This window comes from Tupaia chinensis, unplaced genomic scaffold, assembly GCF_000334495.1.
Source record: "Tupaia chinensis unplaced genomic scaffold, TupChi_1.0 Scaffold000601_1, whole genome shotgun sequence".
NCBI lineage: Eukaryota > Metazoa > Chordata > Mammalia > Scandentia > Tupaiidae > Tupaia > Tupaia belangeri.
Window position 1 is genome coordinate 735,962 of NW_006160119.1, and position 22,824 is coordinate 758,785.

Sequence of the window (22,824 nt, forward strand, 5' to 3'; positions counted from 1 at the left end):
TGGTTTCATTTTGGTGAATTTTTTTCAGCATCTGTTTTTCTGGGAAGGATTTTATTTCTCCTTCCCATTTGAAGGATAATCTTGCTGGGTATGGTACTCTTGGCTGAAACTGCTTTTATTTCAGAGTTTTAAATAGGTCTTCCCATTGTTTCCTTGCCTGCATTGTTTCAGCTGAAAGATCCGATGTAAGTCTAATGGAGCAAATTTTGTAAGTAACTTGCCATTTCTCTCTCACCATTTTTAGAATCTTCTCTTTGTCTTCAATTTTTACCAATTTGGTTATGACATTCCTTGGAGAGAATCTTCTAATGTTGTATCTATTTGGCGTCCTTTGTATTTTCTGAAATTGGATGGCTGCATGCCTCTTTAAATTTGGAAAGATTTCAGCTAATATATTGTGGAAGATGTTTTCTATGCCTTTACCTGTCTCTTCACCTTCTGGAACACCCATTATGTAGCTATTTGGCCAATCAATGGTGCCCAGGATTTCACATATATTGTCCTCATTGTTAATGAGTATTCTTTTCAGTATCTTGCACTAAATCAAATGATTTTGCCTTCAAGGCCAAAGATTCTTTCTTCTGTGTGGTCTAATCTTCTGTTGATACTTTTGAGGAAGGTGTTGATTTCCTGCAATGTATTCTTTATCTCTAGAAGTTCCATTTGATTTTTTTTTCAGTGTGTCTATCTCCCTATGGAGATCCTTCATCATGGCATGAAAGGATTTTGTCATCTCTAGCAATTGGTTCTGCTTTCTCTTGCATATTGTTCAGTGTTGTTACAATGAATATTCTAAATTTTTCCGACATTTTTGCTATATCTTCTGTTTTATACATTGTTGAGGAGTGATGATCCCTTGAGCGGGAGGTATTTCCTAATTGTCCCCTATTTCTTTGACTCTGCTTTGATTTTTAGTCATCTGGTGGTACACTCACTTCTTCCAACTTCTTTAGAGTGTGTGTGGTTGTGTGCTCCTGCACTTCTCTATGATATGTGTGAGCTCAGAGCCACTTTCCCTCCTCTACTGCAGGTGAGAGAGTGGAATCCATGGTGGGAGTGTAGGGTTTAGGTGTTCAGAGGGGAGTTTCTCTCCTTTTACTGCTAAGGGAGTTATAGAATTCCTCCAGTCTCCTATTTTTAGGTGTTTGTTCTTGTACACCCAACCTAACTGCTCCCAGTGTGGATAGAGGTTGTGGTGACAGACAGAAGGTAAGGAGTGACCAGTTCCTGTGGTACACAAGCCCCTCCCCCACAGCAGGCAGGGCAGGGGTCCCTGCTGATGAGCTCAAGTCCAGCCACTTGCCTGTGGGTCCTGGATGGGTGAGGGGTCGAACAGCATCTGCACTCCTACCTTCTGTCTCTGGAATTGTGGGGTCTTCCTGTTGCTCCTTTTCCCTCTGGACTGAAGGAATTAGCTACAGCTTCCTGAAGACTGGAGGGCCCCTTCCCCCCACACCAGGGTGGATGGGTCCCTGCTGATGAGCGTCAGCTGAGCGGCCTGGCTGGGCCTGCTTGTCCTGTCTCTGGGACTGCAGGACTTATTTCTCATTAGTACCTGCTAACCTCTCCTAGAAAGGCACTCTGTGAAATAAACTTTTTAAATGCTTTGCTACTATAAAGATTAAAGATTTTTTATTTCTGCTTTTGAAATGATAACCTTAATGTGGAGAATGAAATTTAGATGGAAACTTGGCCCCATTAATCAAAAACCACCCTTGAAAATACAATGACTATAATGATAGCCACAAGAAATTTCAAATTAGGTTCCAGTACTTTCACTAGCCTCCCGAAGTAGTTATTGATGAGGCCACTTCAAGGAGGCCCATTCCCATCAATGAATGGATGAGTTTACACTTCAAGGTAAGGAAGATCTGTTTCATCTCCCCAAAGACAAATAAAGCTATTGGTCTGTCTAGTGATGAAAATGGGATGAGAAGAAGAGTTCAATTACTTGGGTAATAAGCCTCATAAGGTCGGCCAGTGGCCCTGCTTCACACTGTCAGAGTCTCAGCTCTTGGCTTGTCCATCTTGCAAACGTGTGTCTGACTCCATCTGGGCGGGAAGAATAGGCCGTCTTCTTGGCCGTCCTTGGCCGATGCAGAGAACTGAGTCCTTCTGTTTCATAGGAAACTGCTCTGGTCAAAAGTCTGTGTAGGGGGACCAGCAGTTGGCATAATGGCTATGTCACTGGACTCCCATGTGACCATGGTTCACGTCCCAGACCTGGCGGCTTAAACTCACACCGGGCGCATGTGCGTGCGTGCCCAAGATCCCGAGAGGAGAATGGAGGAGAAGGGATTGTGGTGTGGCCATCCCCCTGGGGGGTGATTTCTCACTTTCTGTCTCTCTGTCTTTCTCTTTCTGGCGAATGCACACACCCTATAGCAAAAACCTCAACAACAGCAACAAAATTATTGTTTGGAAGAGGAGAATTGATTATCTTTGACAAATAGAGTTTCACTGGTAGGAATTTTAGGCTTAACAACTTAGTATACATTTTTGCTTTCTCACTTCATTCAGGAACTTTCAAGCTATTTTTCTCGTACTGGGTAAGTAAGCAACATAACTCAATGAAGGGAGTTTAGCCACACAGGGCAGAAAGGCTAAGTGACGCAGAAAATAAGCCCATTAGTGGGACCCATTAGTGGGTGGGATAAAGCAGCTACCCGGGGCACAAGTTGATGAGACACTCGTTTTCAAGGCACAGCAATTGCAGGGTTGGCAGCACAGGCAACACCACAGCTTGGAGACTGGAGGCTACACAGGAGGTCCGGTTCGGATCCTGCACTGACCCGAGAGTGCTAGGCTCAGCTACACTCACCTGACCCCCAAGTGATCAGGAAGTTGGAGCAGGACAGGTGTGGGACAGCAAAACCTTGTTTAAAAGAAACCTATCTCTATCTCCTTTTCCTGCCTTTTCTCTCTCTATAGAGGGAAATAATAAGCTTTTAGAGACATAGACACCCTTTCACAAACAACTAAATGCAATTTAAAAAGAGAGAAACACCGAAATAGCCTTAGCTTGTTTTCTTGTTATTTAGTGAGTGGCTAAAGCAAGTCTACTCAGGGCTCCAGTCAGACACCAATTCCCGAATGGGAACCCAGGGCCTAGGCCGGGACCAGGCGTAATGGTTTCCAGGAAGAGTCAGGAATGAGAGGACTCCAAGGATTACCTAGCCCCCAGGAGTCACAAGCATCGAAGATGAACTAGATGTCCAGCCCAAGGAAGCAAAAGGGACACGATGGACAACAGAGCAGAGCAGGGACCGAGACCAGGCAGTGATAGTTGAGAGCATTGATGCTGTTCTCCTCCTGTTTCTCATACATGATCTGATGGACAGTGATCAGATCAACACCCAGAACTGGCCGACGTTGTAGAGCCGTGTTGCTCATCTTATTATGCTGTTCTCCTCCTGTTTCTCATACATGATCTGATGGACAGTGATCAGATAAACACCCAGAACTGGCCGACGTTGTAGAGCCGTGTTGCTCATCTTATTATGCTGTTCTTCTCCTGTTTCTCATACATGATCTGATGGACAGTGATCAGATCAACACCCAGAACTGGCCGACGTTGTAGCAACAAAACTATTCGTGTGGATCATTTTGTGATCGGTTAGGAGTGGCTAATTTCTTCACGCTTTTAGGATCTGTTTTGTTCCGTTGTTTTAAAATTTCCAGATCCTGACCATGCATGGAGGTGGCATCCCGCAATAATTAGACTAGAGGAGCAAGTCAAGGAGCTCATGTTATAAATACACAGCAGTTGAATTGCCTGGCCGTGCCAAGATTTCCTCCTGGCTGTCAGTGAGTCCTGCGTTGCCAGCTTGTGGTTTTCAGACCGATTAAGCCATACAAAGGGAGGCATCTGTTCTTTTCCGGTCTTCAAGCGCCTTTTCCTCCTCAGAGACCCAACGGGGGTTGTCTCTAGGCATCAAATTATAGCAATCAATAAACCACGAGCAGCTTGGCGTATTTAGAAACAGAGAAGTGGGCATTTTGCTAGAAGAAACAATGATTACCTGCCACGGATCCTGAGAACCATGGTGTTTATTAGAGGTCAAGAGCGTGGGATTCATCATGGCCAAATACAGAACTATCCCTCAGTTCTCAAATCTGTTTTCCTGTGATTCCCATCTAGGTTAATGGTATACTCAATTTCCAAGCTAGAAGTTTAGGGGGTAGTCTTGAATTTCTTCTTCCTCCTTTTCTTCTTTCTTAACCCCAACATCTCCTTAGAGATTTTCTGAGTCCCTTTGTAATCTGTCTGGAGTCAGAGATTTACTTCGATCCCTCACTGGACTTCTGTCCTCTCTTCCCCCAATTTAATGGGCACTTAACAGTCAGAGTGAGCTCTCTAAATTGCTCACCTTATTATGTTCTTCTCCTTACATCTCTGAATTAATCCAACCAAGGAATTCTATTAGAATGCATTGGGAGTTGCTAAATACTGGAGTGGATTGATTGGATTGATTCCATAAAAATAGTCTAGCATCCTGTCTCAACTGTCATAGAATCAATTCCCAGAAAATTACGTAAAACAAAGCAGATTCTCAGTATCTATTCGTGGTGGGTAGACAGGCAATGCAATGCACAGGAAAGCATAGGCTCTTTCCCCAGAGACTCAGGTTCAAGTCCGACCTTTACCACTTTTAGCTGAGCACCCTCAGGAAAGTGACCTAACAGCCTTGGGAGTCCGTTTCCTTCAGAACGTAGTCACTGGCCCTGCTGTGGTGGCACAGACCAAAGGGTGCCATACTGCAATGCTGGAAGCCATGTGGCATGCCCCGAGTTCAGGTCCTGGGTACACCGGACACACCAGGCATCTCTCCAGATGTCCCTGTGATTCTGGTTGGCCAAAAGGCTGGGAAGGTAAAGAGGTCTCGCCACTCTCTCTCTCTCTCTCTCTCTCTCTCTCTCTCTCTCTCTCTCTCTGTCTTCTCACTCCATGAAATAAATGGACAAGCAAACTTTTTGAAAATATGGTTACCTACACCTAGCTCCCAGGTTTGCTGTGAGGATTATGTAGGATGTACTGAGAGGGTGCCTTGCACATAGCAACAGTTACTATTAGCACCAAATAGCTGACAGGACAACAGGCATGCATTATTAGACATCGCCTGCATTGAGGTGCTTTATGAGAAATTAGGGAGTTACGATGTTCTACCTCCAGGACTTAGAACCCACACTGAATACATCACTCCCATTTTATCAGCCAAAGGGTTCATAGTTCAACTGGAATTCGCCTTTTTCAATAGACTTGGGAAATCTTTCCTCATATCAAATAAGGATTTTGCAGTTTTATAAGTTTGGTTTTAATGTTTCCAGAGGTAAGATCAACACCTGTTGGTATTAAATCTATATTTTTGAAATATTGGGTTGTTTGGAAAGTCATAATGTATTTTTCTATACAAAAATGCATCATGACTGTCCCGACTACTTGATAAAATCAGACGATTCTAGAGTCTGCCTTCGAAGATTGCCATCTAGTAGAATTTACCTTAGGGACCAGACATTGAGAATGGGCCCCATGACACAAGAAAACAGGAGTCCAGAAGGGCATAGTTCTACCGGTAAGAAGTACAATGCAATTATTCTTCCCTGAATTGAGCAAGTAGAATCCCACTCTTGGGTGGAATTGACACTTTAGGAAAAGGAAATCATTTGACTTTCCAACTGTTTCAGTAGCAGGACAGAAACTTAAGAGCTGTTTCGTTTAGTCTTTTCTTCAGAAGAGATAGCCTTGAGTCCCTGAGAAATTAAGAATCCTGCCTTAAAAGAGTTGTGACCAGGACAAGCAGATGGTGTAATGGTTACATCACTGAACTCCCACAGGGTCGACCGTGTTTCAAGTCCTGGACCTGGTAGCTCAAAACTCACACCAGGCATGTGTGTGTGTGTGTGTGTATGTGTGTCCGAAGTCCCAGGAGGAGGATGGAGGAAAAAAGATTGCAGCATGGCCACCATCCCAGGGGGGTGATTTCTCACTTTATGTCTCTCTGGTGAGTGCATGCACCCTATAGCAAAAAATCTCTCTTAAAAACGGACCAACAGTTAGCATAATGGCTATGTCGCCGGACTCCCATGTAGTCGACCGTGGTTCACGTCCCAGACCCGGTGGCTTAAAACTCACGCCGGGCGCGTGTGTGTGCGTGCCCAAGATCCCGAGAGGAGAATGGAGAAGAAGGGATTGCGGCGTGGCCATCCCCCCTGGGGGATGATTTCTTGCTTTCTGTCTCTCTATCTCTCTCTGTCTGTCTGGCAAGTGCATGTGCCCTATCAAAAAAAAAAAAAAAAAAAAACCTCTCCCCCCCCAAAAAAAGAAGAAGAAAGTAATGACCATTCTGAGACCAAGATCCCTCATCCCCTGGTGCTGTCCAATGCTCCTTCTACTGAAGACTTTGAAGAGCAATCGTTTTTGTATCGCCGTGAAATGCAAATCTGCGTTCAGGATGTTGAAACTGTTTTCTCCAGAATGCCTCTTTCCTTACTGTGTGTTTCTAAGATATGTGGACAGACTTCTGCTTCTTTTCATGGCTGTAGGGCTATATTGTGTCAGTCTCTTAAGCCCTAGAGCCAGAGCAGCCTTTCTGTATTCTCGCTCTGAGGTTATAAAATTTCAAAGTTACCATGCATATTTAAATATAAATTATAAATGAGATAGGGACTTCCATACCAGTTCTGCTGATCCTCCAAAACATTTGGAAGGATTTCAGCATTTGTGAAAAGTGCTACAGAAAAGATCCATTCATGTTTGGGTTTTGTTCACTCAATCATTCATCTAACCAGTCCTTACCGAGTCCCTCCTCTGTACTCACTTTAATTTTACATTTTTCATACATAATTGATGTCTGTTTTTACAACAGGCTATAGGCTTTATGCCAGCAGAGATTACTTCATCTATCTTTCCACCGTTTTTCTCAGTTGCTCGATTTACCACGTTTACGGATTTGTTTCTTGTTTACGAACTGCACCTGACACACAGCGCATTTCCTGGCGCATTGTAGTACTCAGTAGGGACTTGGTAGTGAATGGGGGGAAGCAACCGAGAGGAAAGAGAGTCACAGTCACTTTTTCTGCTTCCTGCTGTAGGACACACTGAGCTCATCTCCCAAGTGCATTGAGAGAGTTACAAGTGTGTGTGTGCACCTGTGTGCACACGTGTGTGCGCATGCATGTGTGTGTGTGTGCATGAATGTGTGTGTGCACATGCGTGTATAGCCCTTATAATTTCAGAACTCCTTACAACTGCTTCATCAGATGTTGGACTGGTGTGCATCTCATCCCAATAGCCACCTGAAATGTCTTGAGTTATTTCACGTCTAAGCTTTGACGAGGGATGGGGTTCACACTTGCAGTTCACATAATGGAGTCTCCTGAGTCCACCCACCTCTGCGTCCCCAGGTCGAACACCAGGTCTCAGACAGATCATGCACCTGTCAGTCTGGTGGAGATGGTGGTCCAGACCAGATGAGTACAGAGTGGCTCTTTCAATAAAGACGGAGCTCTCCTTGAAAGCTCAAGTCTGCCTCCTCACGCTGGCTACACAGCCCTGGGAGTTCCAGTCTTCCCAAAGCATAGCAAGGTGTGAACTCAAAAAGGTTTGGACAGGAATCTATGAGCCTCTGAAGCTTGTCTGAACAACCCACGCTTCCCAAGGCCACAATCGGCAAACACCTCCAATAGCGATGCGCCCCGTGCAGAATATCAGAGGTGAGTGGACTGGCAGGAGAAAGCCACACCCCCATCGCCTTCTCCTGCTGGGCATCTCTCAGTCTGGCTTCTATGAGTACAGCATTTTAGTGTTCTGTCTGCCTACTTACAGTAGGACTGCACTGAATGGTCACTAAGGAGCCAGATCGGCCCTCAGATGTTTCCTGAGAGTGGTTCTTACTGAATGGAAGAAGACGCATACGGTTCCAATTTCCACCACCGCTGTCCAGGCTTCTCAGTGGGCCCAGAGACTGCACACACCCAAACTGGTTACTTGCTTGTTCAAAGAAAATTCTTGGGGTCAACAAGGGGTGTGGAGGTTGGGGCAGCTGGATACAACGTGGCTGACTTCGAGGGCAGAGTCCCACACCCAGTGCTGAAAAATCACTCCAGGCATCTGTGCATGCGTGCGTGCATGCATGCATGCCCTAAATCCCAAGAGGATGACAGAAGAGAAGGAACTGTGATGAGGCCGTCCCCCGTGGGAGGGTGATTTCTTACTTTCCTTCTCTTTCTTTCAATCTGTGTCTCTCTCTGGTGAACACAGCTATAACAAAACAGAAACAAAACAAAACAAAGCAAGATTCTTGTGATCTACCTCAGATAGCGCATCACTGGAGGGGCAGTCTGGCAATCTGGAGTTTGACAAGCTCCTCTCAGGCTTGCTAAATTCCCCGGCATTAAAATGCTTCATTACTCTTCCTCTAATGCAAAACAGTCATTTTGCAGATGAGGACTAGAGCCCAGAAAAGTGGAACGGCATGCCCAGTGCCTCACAACTTGCTAACTCGAAGGCCACCCCAGGATCAGCCTGTCCTTGGTCGGCACAACGTCCTCATCAGCCTCGTCTCACGGCATCTCCCGTGGAATGGTGGAATGTTGTAAGCACCCACACGGAAGTGCTCTGAGATGCCCGCAGCACCTCTGGGCGTTTCATCTGAAGGGAGAAGATACTCCATGCAGACTTGCGTGGAAGCAAGAGAGGAGAGAAGGTCTATCTGCATCACCAGGTGTCCCTCTGGGCCCCTGGGACGCTCTGCTCCCTGTCCTCACCGTGCACTCAGGAGAGGGACTGAAGTTAGTGGTTTGTTCTCCGTAAACAAGAGGAGGACCTGTGCTTGTGCTGCCGTTTGCCGGGTGCTATCTCTCATTGCCCTGGGAAGCCTTCCCTGACGGCCAGCCGTGGACGTTCTGGGCGACCCTCGGTGCTGCCTCTCAGCCTTGCCATCTCCTGTCTGCGTCCTCCCTGTCACGTGTATTTGCGTGTTCATCACCTGCACTATGTTATCAGCATTTGGAGGGTAGGAACTAAGCATTTCTTTTGCTTTTTGCTTTCTTTCTTCCCATTGCCAGTGTAATTCCTGGTCGCCCGCCATAGTTGATAGGTTGTGTGCGTGTGATCAGTCTTTGCGACAGCCTGGTTAGTAGGAGAAATAACACCCCACCTTAGAGATGATAAACACAGTGGACCAAGGCAAGTGATGTGGGATGATTACCCTGTTGTTCAGGGAAATGAAGGCGATTTGAATTGAACGCTGAACAACCCCAAGAGTGCGGTAACTTCCGCTATCCCAGACTATGGCAGAGTCAGGCCTCCTCCACGGCCCTCTCCTGCAGGCACGGACATCGTTAACCAACTGCCTAACTTTGGAAAAGGAAGTTTTGCCCCATGAATAGAAGAGTAGTGAGACAGCCACCAAGTGTGGACTGAGCAGATTCAGACAGAGGCACAGAAGGCCGAGCCAGCAGTAGACAGTGCACATCGGAGAGGCAGTCGGAGGTCAGGGGCCTGGCCTGAGTCTGCACAGGGACTTGGCACACTGGGACACGCCCCCTCCCGTGGGCCCTGTCTCTGGATCGGAGGAGGCCCCATTAGTCTGGACACTTTATGTTGATAAGGGGGTACAGCCCCAAGAGAGCACAGGACAGTCCTCACTGCGTCTGGTCTGACGTCCGAGGTGCTCCATGTTACCTTCCGAGGTGGGGCCAGTGAGGGGGGACGGCCGAGCAGGGAGAGGGGTGGGGGCTGTGCACTAACCCTTTATGGGTGGGGGCTTTACACTAACCCTTTATGGGTGGGGGCTGTGCACTAACCCTGTATGGGGAAGGGGCTTTGCACTAACCCTTTTTGGGGGCTGCATCTGGAGTTAACCCTTGGCGGCATTAGATGTTAAAACAAAGGCATTTTACTTGGTCTGTTCCATAGAGGGAGACAGGACCTCTGACACCCCAGCCCTTTGACGCTCACCCTTCAGTTTTCTTTACAGGCTTTAGAGGTTCTTGCTCATGCGCATCCATGAGTCACATCAGTGACCTTCTCTGCTGTCGTGTCCCCTACTTCGGCTGGCTCTCCGCAGCTGGAGGCCCCTCTCCACTCTCATTCTATCAGAAACTCTGTGAAGCACTGGCCCTCCAGCCATGGGGAGTCATCCTACGTGAAATCCCAAAGGTTTCAGCACGACCTTCTCTCCGCTCCTGCCCCTTTCAGTGCTCCCTCTGGGCGTGTGGAGCCCTTCCTGGGCATGTCGGGCTCCCTGGCTGCCCCATTCTCTCCCCACCCACAGCCCCCAGCAGCCCCTTACATGCAGGGCCCCTCAGCGCTCAGAGGCCCAAGACTGCTCCTGGCTCTAGGTACATTAAGACCCTCCCTCTGTTCTCTTGATCTGCTCTTCTGTGAAAGCCCTTCTTTAAAACAGTCTTTTTCTTTACAAACCCTCCCTAGAACTCAGACGGAGTCCATGTGGACAGCCCTGGGGACAAACCCGAGTGGTGGTTGCCAGACTCTGTCCAGCCTTGCCCCACCCCTGCTGCACCCAGTTCTTGGCTCCTGGACTCAGCCTGCCTCACCTCACCTCACTTGAGTCGAGGCAGAAGCTGTTATTCAAGGTCTGGTACAAGAAGGATCCCATCGGTCCTGGCCACCTGTTCAGAGGGGAATCCCAGAGACGGATGTGAATAAGGCCCAACCCTGACCACCACCCCTGCAGTCGTAGCTATAGACTTTGGATCTAAGGGTTGCCCTCCACCTGGGCCCACACATGCCTGTCTACAAGGCCCAGCATCAGGCTCCCCTCCACTGAGATTCCTGTCTTCATTCCCTGAGACTCCCTGCCCTACCAGACTCAAGTCTGAAGCAGAACGCTCACGTTATAAATGGAAGGGCTAATTTCTGAATTTTTTTTAGAGCATTTTGTCTTTGGGTGCATGCACTTGCCAGAGAGAGAGACAGAGACAGTGAGAGGGAAAGTGAGAACTCACCCCACAGAGGGGATGGCCATGCCACAGTCCCTTTTCCTCCATTCTCCTCCAGCATCCTGGACACACACACACATGGCCAACATGATTTTGAAGCCACTGGTCTGGGACTTGAACTGCAGTTGGCCATGTGGGAGTCCAGCGATGTAACCACTATGCCATCAGCTGGCCTTGGAAGAGTTCATTTTAATTCCCGTCCCATTAGCCAGGTCGCTGTCAGAGGGCTCTTGCCGAGTGCAGTGAGCAGACACAGTAAAGCGAGGAGATCAGGGGAACGTGGGCCCACTTCCTGTGGACACTGCCAGCCACGATCTTCCGTGTCCAAGCCACGACCTCCAAGCCAGCTACCGTATGTTAGTTCTCTTCCATAGATGTTTACAGTCCTGTGCAAACCACTAAGCGAATTTTATGTTCAAGGTTGCCATTGAATTTTACAAAAAAAGAATTATATGTGAACTTCTCACAAATCCCTAATAATCGCTGGGACGAAATCTGATTATATGTATTTGCCTAAAAGCTCCTTAAAAGGATAGAATATTTGTTAATTTCCCACAAGCTGTACTTAGAGGACTGGTCTAGCCTGAGTGACATGGAGCACTGTTCACATTTAATCTTTTTTTTTGGGGGGGGAGAGGTTTTTGCTATAGGGCGCATGCGCTCGCCATACAGACAGAGAGACAGAAAGAGAGAAATCACTCCCTCAGGGGGGATGGCCATGCCGCAATCCCTTCTCCTCCATTCTCCTTTCGGCATCTTGGGCATGCACGCACACGTGCCTGGCATGAGTTTTAAGCCACCAGGTCTGGGACACGAAGACACGAACCACACCATTATGCTAACTGCTGGTCCCCACATTTAATCTTGATGGTCTGGATTTAAAATTCTCCCGTTCAGTGAGCCCAGTAATGTTCTTCCTGGAATCATCACTCTGGGCAATTTTAAAGAGTTACTCTTATCAAAGAGGAGTTTAAAAATGTATGTAAGTTTGTGCATACCTTAAAAGAGGTCCGACATCCTGGAATTCGTTATTTACAAAAGAAGAAAAGGAAAAGAAGAAAGCTGCCTTGGGAGAGGTCCTGGCAGGTGTTGCGAGGCTGTGCTATAATGAAAATTCCCAGATATAAAGAGATAAGCCAGGTTTGCAGCCTAAGTCAGCTGGGGCCGAGGCTGTTTTGGAAAATGTCGTCTTCGTTGTGTTTCGAGGTCATCGTGGGTAAAATCGGCCCTTCCATGTCACGGAGCTCTCGTAGGGGTCATCACGATACATAAACCAGTGCTGAACCATGGTTCAAGTCCCAGACCTGGTGGCTGAGTGAACTGATGTCTGTGAAATACTCACACAGTGCCTGGCACACAGTAAGCACTGTACATTTTAAAAAATGCGATCATGTTCTATTGCTACAGGGTGTGTGTGCTCGGCAGAGAGGGCCTGGTCACACTGCACTGGTCACCGCCCAGAGAGCCTGGTCACACTGCACTGGTCACCGCCCAGAGAGCCTGGTCACACTGCACTGGTCACCGCCCAGAGAGCCTGGTCACACTGCACTGGTCACCGCCCAGAGAGCCTGGTCACACTGCACTGGTCACCGCCCAGAGAGCCTGGTCACACTGCACTCTTTTCCTCCATCTCTCCCTGTGGGAACTTCGGGCATGCACGCACATGTGTCTGGCATGTCGTTCAAGCTGTTGGGCTGGGAGTTAACCACATTCTCCATGTGGGATCCAGCTCCCTTAGCCACTGAGCTACGGAGCTGCCCTTCTTAGCTGTTACAATTTTCTGTTCGTGTGGTCATAATGAAGTCAGAGAGGCAGGAACCCGGGCTGAAATTGTCCTCACACACCTCCATGCTGGACGGACAAACTTGCATAAGTTACTTCTCTGCATCAAGGTTTGGTTTTGCTTTGTCTGTAAAATGAGGGAGTCCGCTAGACTAAACTTTTGGGCTTCGATTTTTTAAGGTTCGGACATGAACAGGGTGAGGTGAGCACCTGCCCACAGGTGGCGTGCACCCGAGCTCCCCACTCAAGGCAGGAGGTCACGAGGTGGAAGCCATCACGAGCCACGCTCTCCCAGGACCAGATTTGACGCTGTGGAACACTGCACTCTGCGAGGCCGAGCCACACAGAAAGGTTGCAGGGCCGCATCCTACAGACCTCCTGAGTATGACAAGCCCACACGCCATGGCCCCAACTGCCCGAAGCTATGGGGCCATCGTGGGTCACTCCTCTGCCTCCCTCTCGCCTCTCTCTCTGTCTTGCTCATGAAATGAATGAATAAATTTTTAAGAAGGTTTTCTGGCTTGTGGATAGTTTTAAGATGCTGAGCTCTCACAGATATACCAAGACCTCCTTATTGATTCACTCGAGAGCTGCCTCTGTCTCAGTTCTCCGCAAGATGGCTGAGCTGTTTACTTTCGCCAAGATGCATTCCTCTGTCAGCTGCTTCAGAGCCGTCATAAGCCAGCTTCGTGGCAGGGAGTGTGGGAGAGGTAGTGTTTCTATTCGTCTGCTTCACCGACTCTTTCTCCCTTTGGGATCCCTTCTCAGAAAGGTCAAAACAAAATTCTACAATTGACTTGATGGAAAATGCCAGCTGGTCGAAGAGGCAGAGCTCGGAAACAGCGGTGTCTGCTCCTGGGAGGCCCGACTGGCTTTCCGCCAAGCCTGACGCACCCTGCAGCTCAGGGAGGTCCAGTGGCCACTCCCTTTCTGCCCCAGCTGGAGAGCACGTTGCAGACATCTTGAATGTGGTGTTGGGCAGGTGAAGGAAGGTCCGGGTCTAACCAAGGCATGATGGGAAGTCTAAGAGAGGGCAAAGGAGTGGTGTGGTCTATGCGCCTTCCCCTAAAGAAGTAGACTTCTACTCTCTTCCTCAATGTGGGGACTGTTAGAAAGGCTGCTTCCCATCCTCAAAGATTGGTTTTAGTGGAGATTTTAAAAATGGAATATTCAGAGGTCACTGTAAGAAAGTTGAATGAGAACATGTGAATGTCGATGTGCTTGGGGAATAATTATACAGACAAAAGTGAAGGCTTCCATTTCTCCTCCCTTATTTACTTCTGCCCCTTTTGCTTTTTTGTTTTCTCCTCTAAAAGTCACAAGAGTAAGTATCTGACTGTCAGACTTGGGCACCCAATGGGCTCCATTTACTACCTGACAAAGTTAGGAGCCTTAAAGATGGGGTCCCAAGAATGATCCCTCTTCATCTCTCTGCGTCCAGGCCCAGCAAGCTTTCTTGTGTTTCTTAGTCCAGGTAATAAGTACTGAAGGTTGGGACAGTTGGGGACAGAGGGAGGGCTGCCAAACAGAGGGAGAGACACTGGTTATAACAGCACATGAATTCCCACCATTCTGTAGTGTGTGATTGCAACGCACGTTGTGAGCAATCTTCTAAACGACTGAATCCTTGATGGGTTCCCCTTCTCATTGAAAAGGATGAAGTAGCACTGCACCCTACTCTGAATTAAAAAGAGGCTCCCAGCTTGGCCCCATTGCCTAGGGGTTAAAGGAACTTGATTCCACATGTCTGACTGTGCTCTGACTCCTGGCCCCAGTGACTAGAAACTGGCTGGACGAGTGTGCATGCGTGCCCCAAATCCCAGCAGGACTGAAATGGAGAAAAAGGATTGCAGTGTGACCACACCTCATTGTAGGACACTGTCTCCCTCCCCCTGTCTCTTTCTGGCAAGTGCGTAAGCCTGTAGCAGTTAGAAAAGGAAAAGAAAGATGTGCTCATCCTGCCTGCGCAAGCTGTGTGACAGTACCGGTCGCAACCAGAATTAGCTAAGCTGCGCAGTGACTTTGTTTTGAACCTATGCAGCTAGACTTAGCTTCTCCACAACCCTCAGAGTGAGAAAGTGTATTTGCAAAATATACCTCGGATAAGGGACTGATAACCAGAACGTACAGGGACCTCAAACAGCTACCTGCAAAACAATAACCAATCCTATTAAAAGATGCGGAAACGAACTGAACAGACACGTGAATGTCCAGAGCACGTGAAAGCATGCTCAACATCTACATGAGGAAAATGCAGATCAAAACCACAATGAGACACCACCTAACCCAGTCAGCACGGCTAAAATAACAGAAGAAAGCAGTCGGTGTTGGTATGGCTGTGTAATAAGGAACTCTTCTACAGTGCTGGTGGGAGAGTAAACAGCACGACCACTGTGAGAACAATGCGGAGATCCCTTAGAAACCTACAGCTAGAACTACCACACCACCCAGTAATTCCACACGTAGGTGTTGACCAAAAGGACAGGGAAACCTCAGTCAGCAAACGCTTGCACATCCATGTTTATTGCAGCATTATTTACAATTGCTAGGCCATGGAATCAACCCAAGTGTCCAGAAATAGATAGAATGAAAAAACGTTGCAAATGTACTCTATGGAATACTACTCAGCCATTAAAAAAAGAAAAATGAGACCCTGACATTAGATACAAAGTGGCCCCGTGTGGAAGACTTAATGCTGAGTGAGGAGCCAGACTATGAAAACAGACAGCCTCTGCTGAGCATATCCCGAGAGCCTGGCCTAGAGCAGAGACCAAGAGCGGAAGGTGTGATAGAGAGAGCGGGGGTGGGCAGTCGGGTGGGTCATAGGGGAGGAGGGCATGGAAAACATGTTTAATGGACACAAAATGGACAGTTATTTGCTGTCCATTTGATAATGTATACAGTAATGACTTCGTCTTGACTGATACGCACTGTATTCATGCTGGGAAAACCATGTTGTACGCTGTAAAGGTGTATGACGATTACATGTAAATAAATGTTTAAAGAAGAGATATTTGCCAAGGAAATGCCCTGTAAAGAGAACGAAACGGTTACTCCATATTTTTCATGATGATCACAAACTAAAGTGGGGTCTCAGAGAAGCCTCTTTTAAAAAAAAAGAAAGCCCTTAGCTTCTCCGAGTCAGAAGAGAGCCCGGCACGTCCAGCAAGCCCTTCACACGCCCCGGCCCTCTCCACGGTATCCTCTACACGTGGTCTTGACGTTCCTCCCGGAACACATCACATAAAACACTTAGCACACATGCTGCTTTGTTTCTGGCAAATACCTTCTTTGCTAGTAACCCCTCCTGAAATTCTGTGTTCCCCTTGGGAGTCAAACAAAGCGAGCTGTCACTCCTTTCCCTGACATGACCCGTGTGCCTGAATGACGCCAGGCGAGGTTGTGTGGAAGCAACCTCGGAGGCTGAAGGCAGCAGCCGTGTCCTTGCTGTGCAGGCTGATGTCCCCACCGGTGGCCTGCGACCTCGGCTGGGGACTCAGGTCGGCAGAGTGGTGACTGTTAGAGATGTATCCCCAGGGCGGGGTGGGTGGGCGAGGGGATAAACCTGGACAGCTCGCTCCAGCTCTTGAAGCTTCCACCCACGACGGACGTAGGGACGTCTACCTACGTCACGTCCGCCGGTGCAAGTCACGCGGCTACAGCCAGCCCAGGGGGACGAGGAAGGAAAGCCGGAAATGGCTAGTCACAGTGCTAAAGGCAACCTTTACAAGCCCAAGGGTCATTTTTTTAAGAATTATTTTATTTCATTTGATTTATTTATCTTAATTTGACCAGAGAATTTGACCAGACAGAGCAACAGAGAATGCGAGAGACAGAAAGTGAGAAAGCAAGCCACCAGGTCCAGGACTCGAACCGCAGTTGGCCATGTGGGAGTTCAGCATCCTTAACCACCATGCCTGCTTTCCCCAGATCATGTATTTAAGTAATTTATTTTCAGCATCTAATGATTGAGTAAACATACAATGACTGAAAAGTGATTGTAAGTTGAATAATGATTTTAACTGAATTTTAACTGTAATTCTTCAACTTTGTGGACACAAACTCCCTTCTCCACGTTAACTTGAACCCTAACTCCACGTACCTGACAGCCAGCGTCCCTCCACAGCGCTGCCGTGGTGTTCCCCTGCCAGGGCTCCTCTGCCAAGCTCTTTCTGCACCGTCCTGCTCTGAACCCCCAAGCACTGCCGTGGGCCAATGTACTGTTCTCTGGCCAGCTTGTCCCGAAGTCATGAACGCGGCCCCTCTCTATTCTCCCAGTCACTATCAGCAAAATGCCATTGTGGGTAATACTGGTAGGAGAGGGGCAGGGGAGGGGCGTGGAAGGGAGAGGTTTAGAAATGGCCTGAGCCTGAAAACGGCGTCCTTAGTTTTAATAATAGCCATTCTTCCCCCTGCAGTGCATAGTGTGGGACTGGGACTCCAACGGCAAGCACGACTTCATTGGGGAGTTCACCTCGACATTCAAGGAGATGAGGGGAGCGATGGAGGGGAAGCAGGTACGTGGTGACCCTTGATGGCCCCAAGTGCCACCGTGAGGCGGCTGGAGGCGAGCACCAGCACGGGATTAAGTGTGATGTGTGGTCTAGGTGTATTTCAGGAGCCATGAGCCAAAAGAGGACATGAAAAGCCAACCGAGTGGTGAGTAAACCTAGGGAGAGTGGGTACAGAGTTAGGAGCCTCGGTGCGCGGCACTGGGGACGAGGGCCTGCCTTCCAGCCTCCCTGTCCCGTCAGGAGGTACCTGCACTTCAGAGAGTCACGGCTGAAGGTACAAGGTTAACTGTGATTCATTCTTGAGTGGCTTTTATACGCCTCCTTACTTGGAGGTGACCAAGGGGAAGTTTTGTGAAAACAAGCAAGAGAGGCCCTTTAAGGCCCCCTTAGAGGGAGGAGCTGTGATTAACAGGCCGACTTTGATGTGTGACTGACGTGGATGTAAATCTCAGCTCCCTGTCACCGCCTGCACGACTGGGCCGTCTCTCCCCTGTTCTGAGCCTCTTCTGTGAGCGTGGTCACCGGGTTGTGGAAATGAAGCACACAGCTCATGGAGACATGAAAGCGCGTATATTTGGATAATGTCCATCGACCCCGGCACTCCCAGCAGGCACGCAGGCCCGGTACCTCTAAGTCCTGACTCCGCGCGCCTGTCACCCTGGCTGACAAGCGGCCCAGCCCAGCCTGGGAGGGAAGTGAGGAGACTTCATGGATGATCATTCTCACCCTGAAAGGACTCAGAATCCTTCCCTTAGTCGAGGTTTCATCTGATATGTTTTGCTTGGTTGAAGAAATTGAGATAATAAGTTAATTTTTGAAAATGTCAAAGGAATTGGCACTGCTAGTGTTGGAATTTTTTCCTCCCACTTGTTCGGTAAATCCCTAGCCTAATCATTTATTCTGTAATATTTGAGGAAGTTTCAATTTTGATGGGTTTGAAAGGGAGTTTGTCTGGAAATGCTAAATCTGCTTGAAGATATTCTAGAATTCTTGCTTGTCAGCACTACCCTCCTGGAGAGTGAATGAAAATAACATCTAAGGGAGAGAAAGAAAGAATTATTATCGTGGTGGACAGATTAGGCCTAAGAAAAGGCCAGAGAGCTCCTGATTTAAGATTTTATTTTGACCCTTTTCTTATTTCCCTTCATCTTCCTTTTTCCTTTTTTCCCTCCTTTCCTCCTTCCTTCCTTCCAAGAATCCCAGGTTTGGAAGGAGTCTTAGCGAGTCCTCTAATTTTTTTTTAGAGATTTTTGCTATAGGGCACGTGCACTCATCAGAGAGATAGAGAGACAGAAGATAAGAGATCTCCTCCAAGGGGGATGGCCACAGTGCAATCCCTTCTCCTAGTTAAAGGATGTTAGTGAGGCAATGAGTGTTTATAGAGAGTTTACTAAGAACTAAAATAACGGACTGATCCATCTTAAAACAACGGCACAACTCCAGAAGAGCCTCTGTGAGGAACGGGCCGGAGCTGCAGGCAGGGAACATGCACACACACACACACACACACACGCACACACACATGCACACACACACCCAGCATGAGTTTTAAGTCACCGGATCCAGGACTCGATCCATGGCCGAGTACAAGGGAGTCCAATGACATGACCGTTATGCCATTGGCTTGTCCCAAGATTCCTCCATTCTGATCCTTTTAGGATTGCGTGGTTGCCCAGTCCCTGCCGGAACCCACCCGGTGAGGAGAAACGACTGAGTCAGTCATCTATTGCTGAGTGACAAATCACTCCAGGATTTCCCGGCAGAAAGCAGCAGCCATTACTTATTTACCATTTTCTGATTTGGCAGCTTCACCCGAGTTCACCTGGGACAGCTCCTCCCTGCTCCAGATGGTAGCAGTTCCGACTGAAGTCACTCACGTGCTTGCACCTCACGCAAGGGCACGGCCAGGATGTTTGTCCTGTGTTCTTTTCCTCCTCCAGGAGACCAGCATGGCTGTATGTGGTGGTGAAAACACCTCCAAAAGAAAAAGAAGGCCAGCCCCAGTGCATGGGCTCCTCTCAGGCCAGCCCAGTGCACAGGCCCCTCTCGGGCCAGCCCGGTGCACAGGCCCCTCTCGGGCCAGCCCGGTGCATGGGCCCCTCTCAGGCCAGCCTGTGCATGGACCCCTCTCGGGCCAGCCTGTGCATGGACCCCTCTCGGGCCAGCCCCATGCACAGGCCCCTCTCAGGCCTCCTTGGCAATGCAAGGCTGACTCCACTAAGCTTGACATCGCTGTGGGAGGCGCTGAGAGGAATGGGTCACTGGACCCTGACATATCCATCCACCCCTGCATTTCTGCCTCAGAAACCACTTCATTTTCAGACACTTCTTATTGTCAGAGAGTGAAATCTTGCCTCATGAGTGGAAATTCAAGAACCCCGCTCCCACAGAAGGGTGGGAGTGATGTTCACTGGTTTGGATGTTTGACTGGCAATTGATTTTGTCCCATGAAATTTTCCTTAAGCTGGAAGTACAGACCTATTCTAGCTAGCGTTAGCTCCAGCCAGCTCCCGGCCTGCAGCTCCGGCCCGTTCCTCACAGAGGAGATGTGCCATTGTTTCAAAATGGATCAGTTCATTATTTCAGTTCTCAGTAAATTCTGTATAAACTCATCATTGCCTCACTAACATCCTTTAACTAGCATTCGAAATTCTCCATTTTCCTTCCCTTTAATTCAGTTTCTGGGTACTTGGACATCACTCAACGGCATTTTTGGATCTTTTCTTTTTCTGCTGTTTGATCTGACCCTGTTAATCATATTCATTTAGATCTGCCAGGAACTACTCTAAATCATTACAAGAATTATTTCTCATGGTAATCCTGTCAGATAGGTGTGCTGAGGTCAGTGCGAGAGAGGAGGGGTTGAAGGCATGGAGAATTAGTCTTGCCAAAGCTCACATACCTAAGGGGTGGAGGAGGTGGGATTCACACCAGACTGTCATGTCAGAGACCCTCTCTTCTGCGCCCCTACCTCTCCCCTAGAGCAAGGGGTACCAACTAGGGACCATTGGCCGGCCTTCCCGTCTGGGCTCCGGTAGAAGCACCTGGAGGCTTGACCTCACTAGAGGAGCTTCTTCCGGAACGAGATCTCATGCTGTGGCCTTCTTCTGCAGGTGCAGTGGGAGTGCATCAACCCCAAGTACAAAGCCAAGAAGAAGAATTACAAGAACTCGGGCGTTGTGATTTTGAATCTGTGCAAGGTATGTGTGCAGTCCTTCCCACCAGGAGTGTGGGGCGAGGCACTTTGCAAAGAAGAGGTCAGGCTGTGTGGCCAGAGGGGTCAGGATACGTGCTCTTTCTTAAAGCACAAATCAGAAAAGCAGTGTATTCATGGACGTGGAATGCAAAAGTGAGCGAGGGCCGTCTTGGAGCTGCAGTAGCCAACGCTGTCATCCTCTCTTCAACAGTCCTGCCCCCTCAAAAACGAGAACTCCCTGCTCACACACCAGTCTCTTCACCCAGGGCAGTGCCTGGATGATTTCAAGTGGAAAGCTGGCATTTGTAGGAGCCCTGTCCTGTGCTGTACAGTGCTCAGCGCTTGGCACGTAGAGCTCCCCTTGTGCCGGAAAGGCGATCGGAGAAGATTAAGGGCGTAGAAGGCCCTTCCAAAGGAGTCCCCGTTTGCAGAGAAGCCCACATGCTAAGCACGCCTCTCAGTCACACCCGAGAGTAGTTCTGTCCTAGTTGAGCGCTTACTGTGTAAGAGTAACTACACTAAATCCCCTTTAACTCTTGCTACAAGCCTGAAATTTCTACTTTCAAATGAAGTAATGTCACTAACTCAGAGTCACCTAAGTGGCAAGTTTCAGAACTGAGATTTATAATCCTTACCTGTCTGACTCTACCATGGAAGACTGACACACCATCCAGATTTTATGTGCATCAATACAAGGGGTCTTCAAAAAGCCACAGAAAATGTTTACTGTGGGGCCAGCCTGTTGGCTAATGTTGAAGCATCGGATCCCACAGGGCCAAACCATGTGATCTGAGTCCTGGACACTGAGGCTTGTGTGTGTGTGCGCACATGTGTCTGAAACCCCCAAAGCAGAGAGAAACGGAGGCAAAGAGACTGTGTCCCACGGAGAAGGCTCTCTCCTCCCTCGTCTGTCTTTGTCTGGCAATTGCATGTACTCCCCGGCAAATTAAAAAACAAACAAAAAGTGTGTTAGGAATATATTTTGAAATATTTTCGCACCAAAAGAAATTTATACTTTAATCCTATTTTTCATTCTGGGAGGTCCCCTTCCCAGAATGCACTGGGAGGTCTCTTCCCACAGACCGGTCTCCATGGCTGCCAAACGTCACAGGGTCACTAGAGAAGACTGGCCTGATGCACGCACATGCCCACTCCCTGGCCCATCCCTGGGACTCTGGGACTCTGTGTTATGATTGGCCCTCCGAGGCCTTTGCATTAACTGTGGCTTTTATTTTCTATATTTCTTTTTTTTTTTTTTTTTTAGAGAGAGAGATTTTTGCTATAGGGCGTGTGCGCTCACCAGACAGACAGAGAGAGACAGAGAGACAGAAAGCAGGAAATCACCCCCCAGGGGGGATGGTCACGCCGCAATCCCTTCTCCTTTTTTTTTTTTTGAGAGAGAGAGATTTTTGCTATAGGGCGTGTGCGCTCACCAGACAGACAGAGAGAGACAGAGAGACAGAAAGCAGGAAATCACCCCCCAGGGGGGATGGTCACGCCGCAATCCCTTCTCCTCCATTCTCCTCTCAGGATCTTGGGCACGCATGCACATGCGCCCGGCGTGAGTTTAAACCACCGGGTCCGGGACTTGAACTGCGGTCGACTACATGGGAGTCCAGCGACATAGCCATTACACTAACTGCTGGTCCCTATTTTCTATATTTCTTGATGCGTTGACATGTGGCGCCTTGTAGACCTGGGGAAGACTACCACTCCCAGGCTTAGGTAATTCCTGGTGATAGTGAACACCTTGCCTTCTTGCTTGCCTTCGATATGCAAACCCTCCTGGAGTCCCCAGCTCCCTCCTTTACCAAACTCCCACATCGAGCCAGTGCCTCCTCTGCTTGGGCAGGTCTCAGAGGAGCAGAGACCACTCCTGGAGCCCAGAGCTGCTGGAATGATTCGAACCACCCAACCCTAAGCCCGCCTAGCTGCTTAGCCTGCCTCACCCTTCTTCCCTGGGAGAACACATAAAGGCTTTTCCCACCTCGTCCCCTCACTCCCCCCTCACGTCCCCTTTGCTTCCCATGTGGCCCTCTGCAGTGTGGCACAGCCTGCCCTTCGGGAAGTCGTTGACCATAAGCTCTCTGTATAAAGGCGGTTGTCTCCATGCCTGCCGTCTTCCTCCACCCGCACGAATCATCCCTGGGTATTTCCAAACCAGTCAGCAACTCCCCCTGCATCCAGAGCGATGGGGTAGCTATCAACAGAGGCCTAAACCCAGAGGTTTCCTGTGCCCTGGAGGTGACCGTGCGTGCATCTGCTGCTTTCTGGTTCATGCTCAGAGGCCACCCTGATGTCACTCACTTCCAAGGCATGTCCTTGATGCATGGACACAGCAGTAAGGAAGCCCAGCCCGCACGTAAA

The 22,824-nt window shown here is 48.7% G+C and overlaps 1 protein-coding gene across 3 annotated transcripts in view; it reads left to right on the forward strand.

The window, feature by feature from the left end:
• The window catches only part of CPNE4 (copine 4), a 401,350-nt gene that overhangs the window by 324,188 nt on the left and 54,338 nt on the right, over positions 1-22,824 (forward strand). For all 3 annotated transcript variants that reach the window (XM_006158501.2, XM_006158503.2, XM_006158500.3), the window contains exons 8-9: positions 17,166-17,264; positions 20,375-20,461. In XM_006158501.2, the coding sequence (XP_006158563.1) occupies positions 17,166-17,264; positions 20,375-20,461 (186 nt within the window). The remainder of the gene's footprint in view (positions 1-17,165; positions 17,265-20,374; positions 20,462-22,824) is intronic.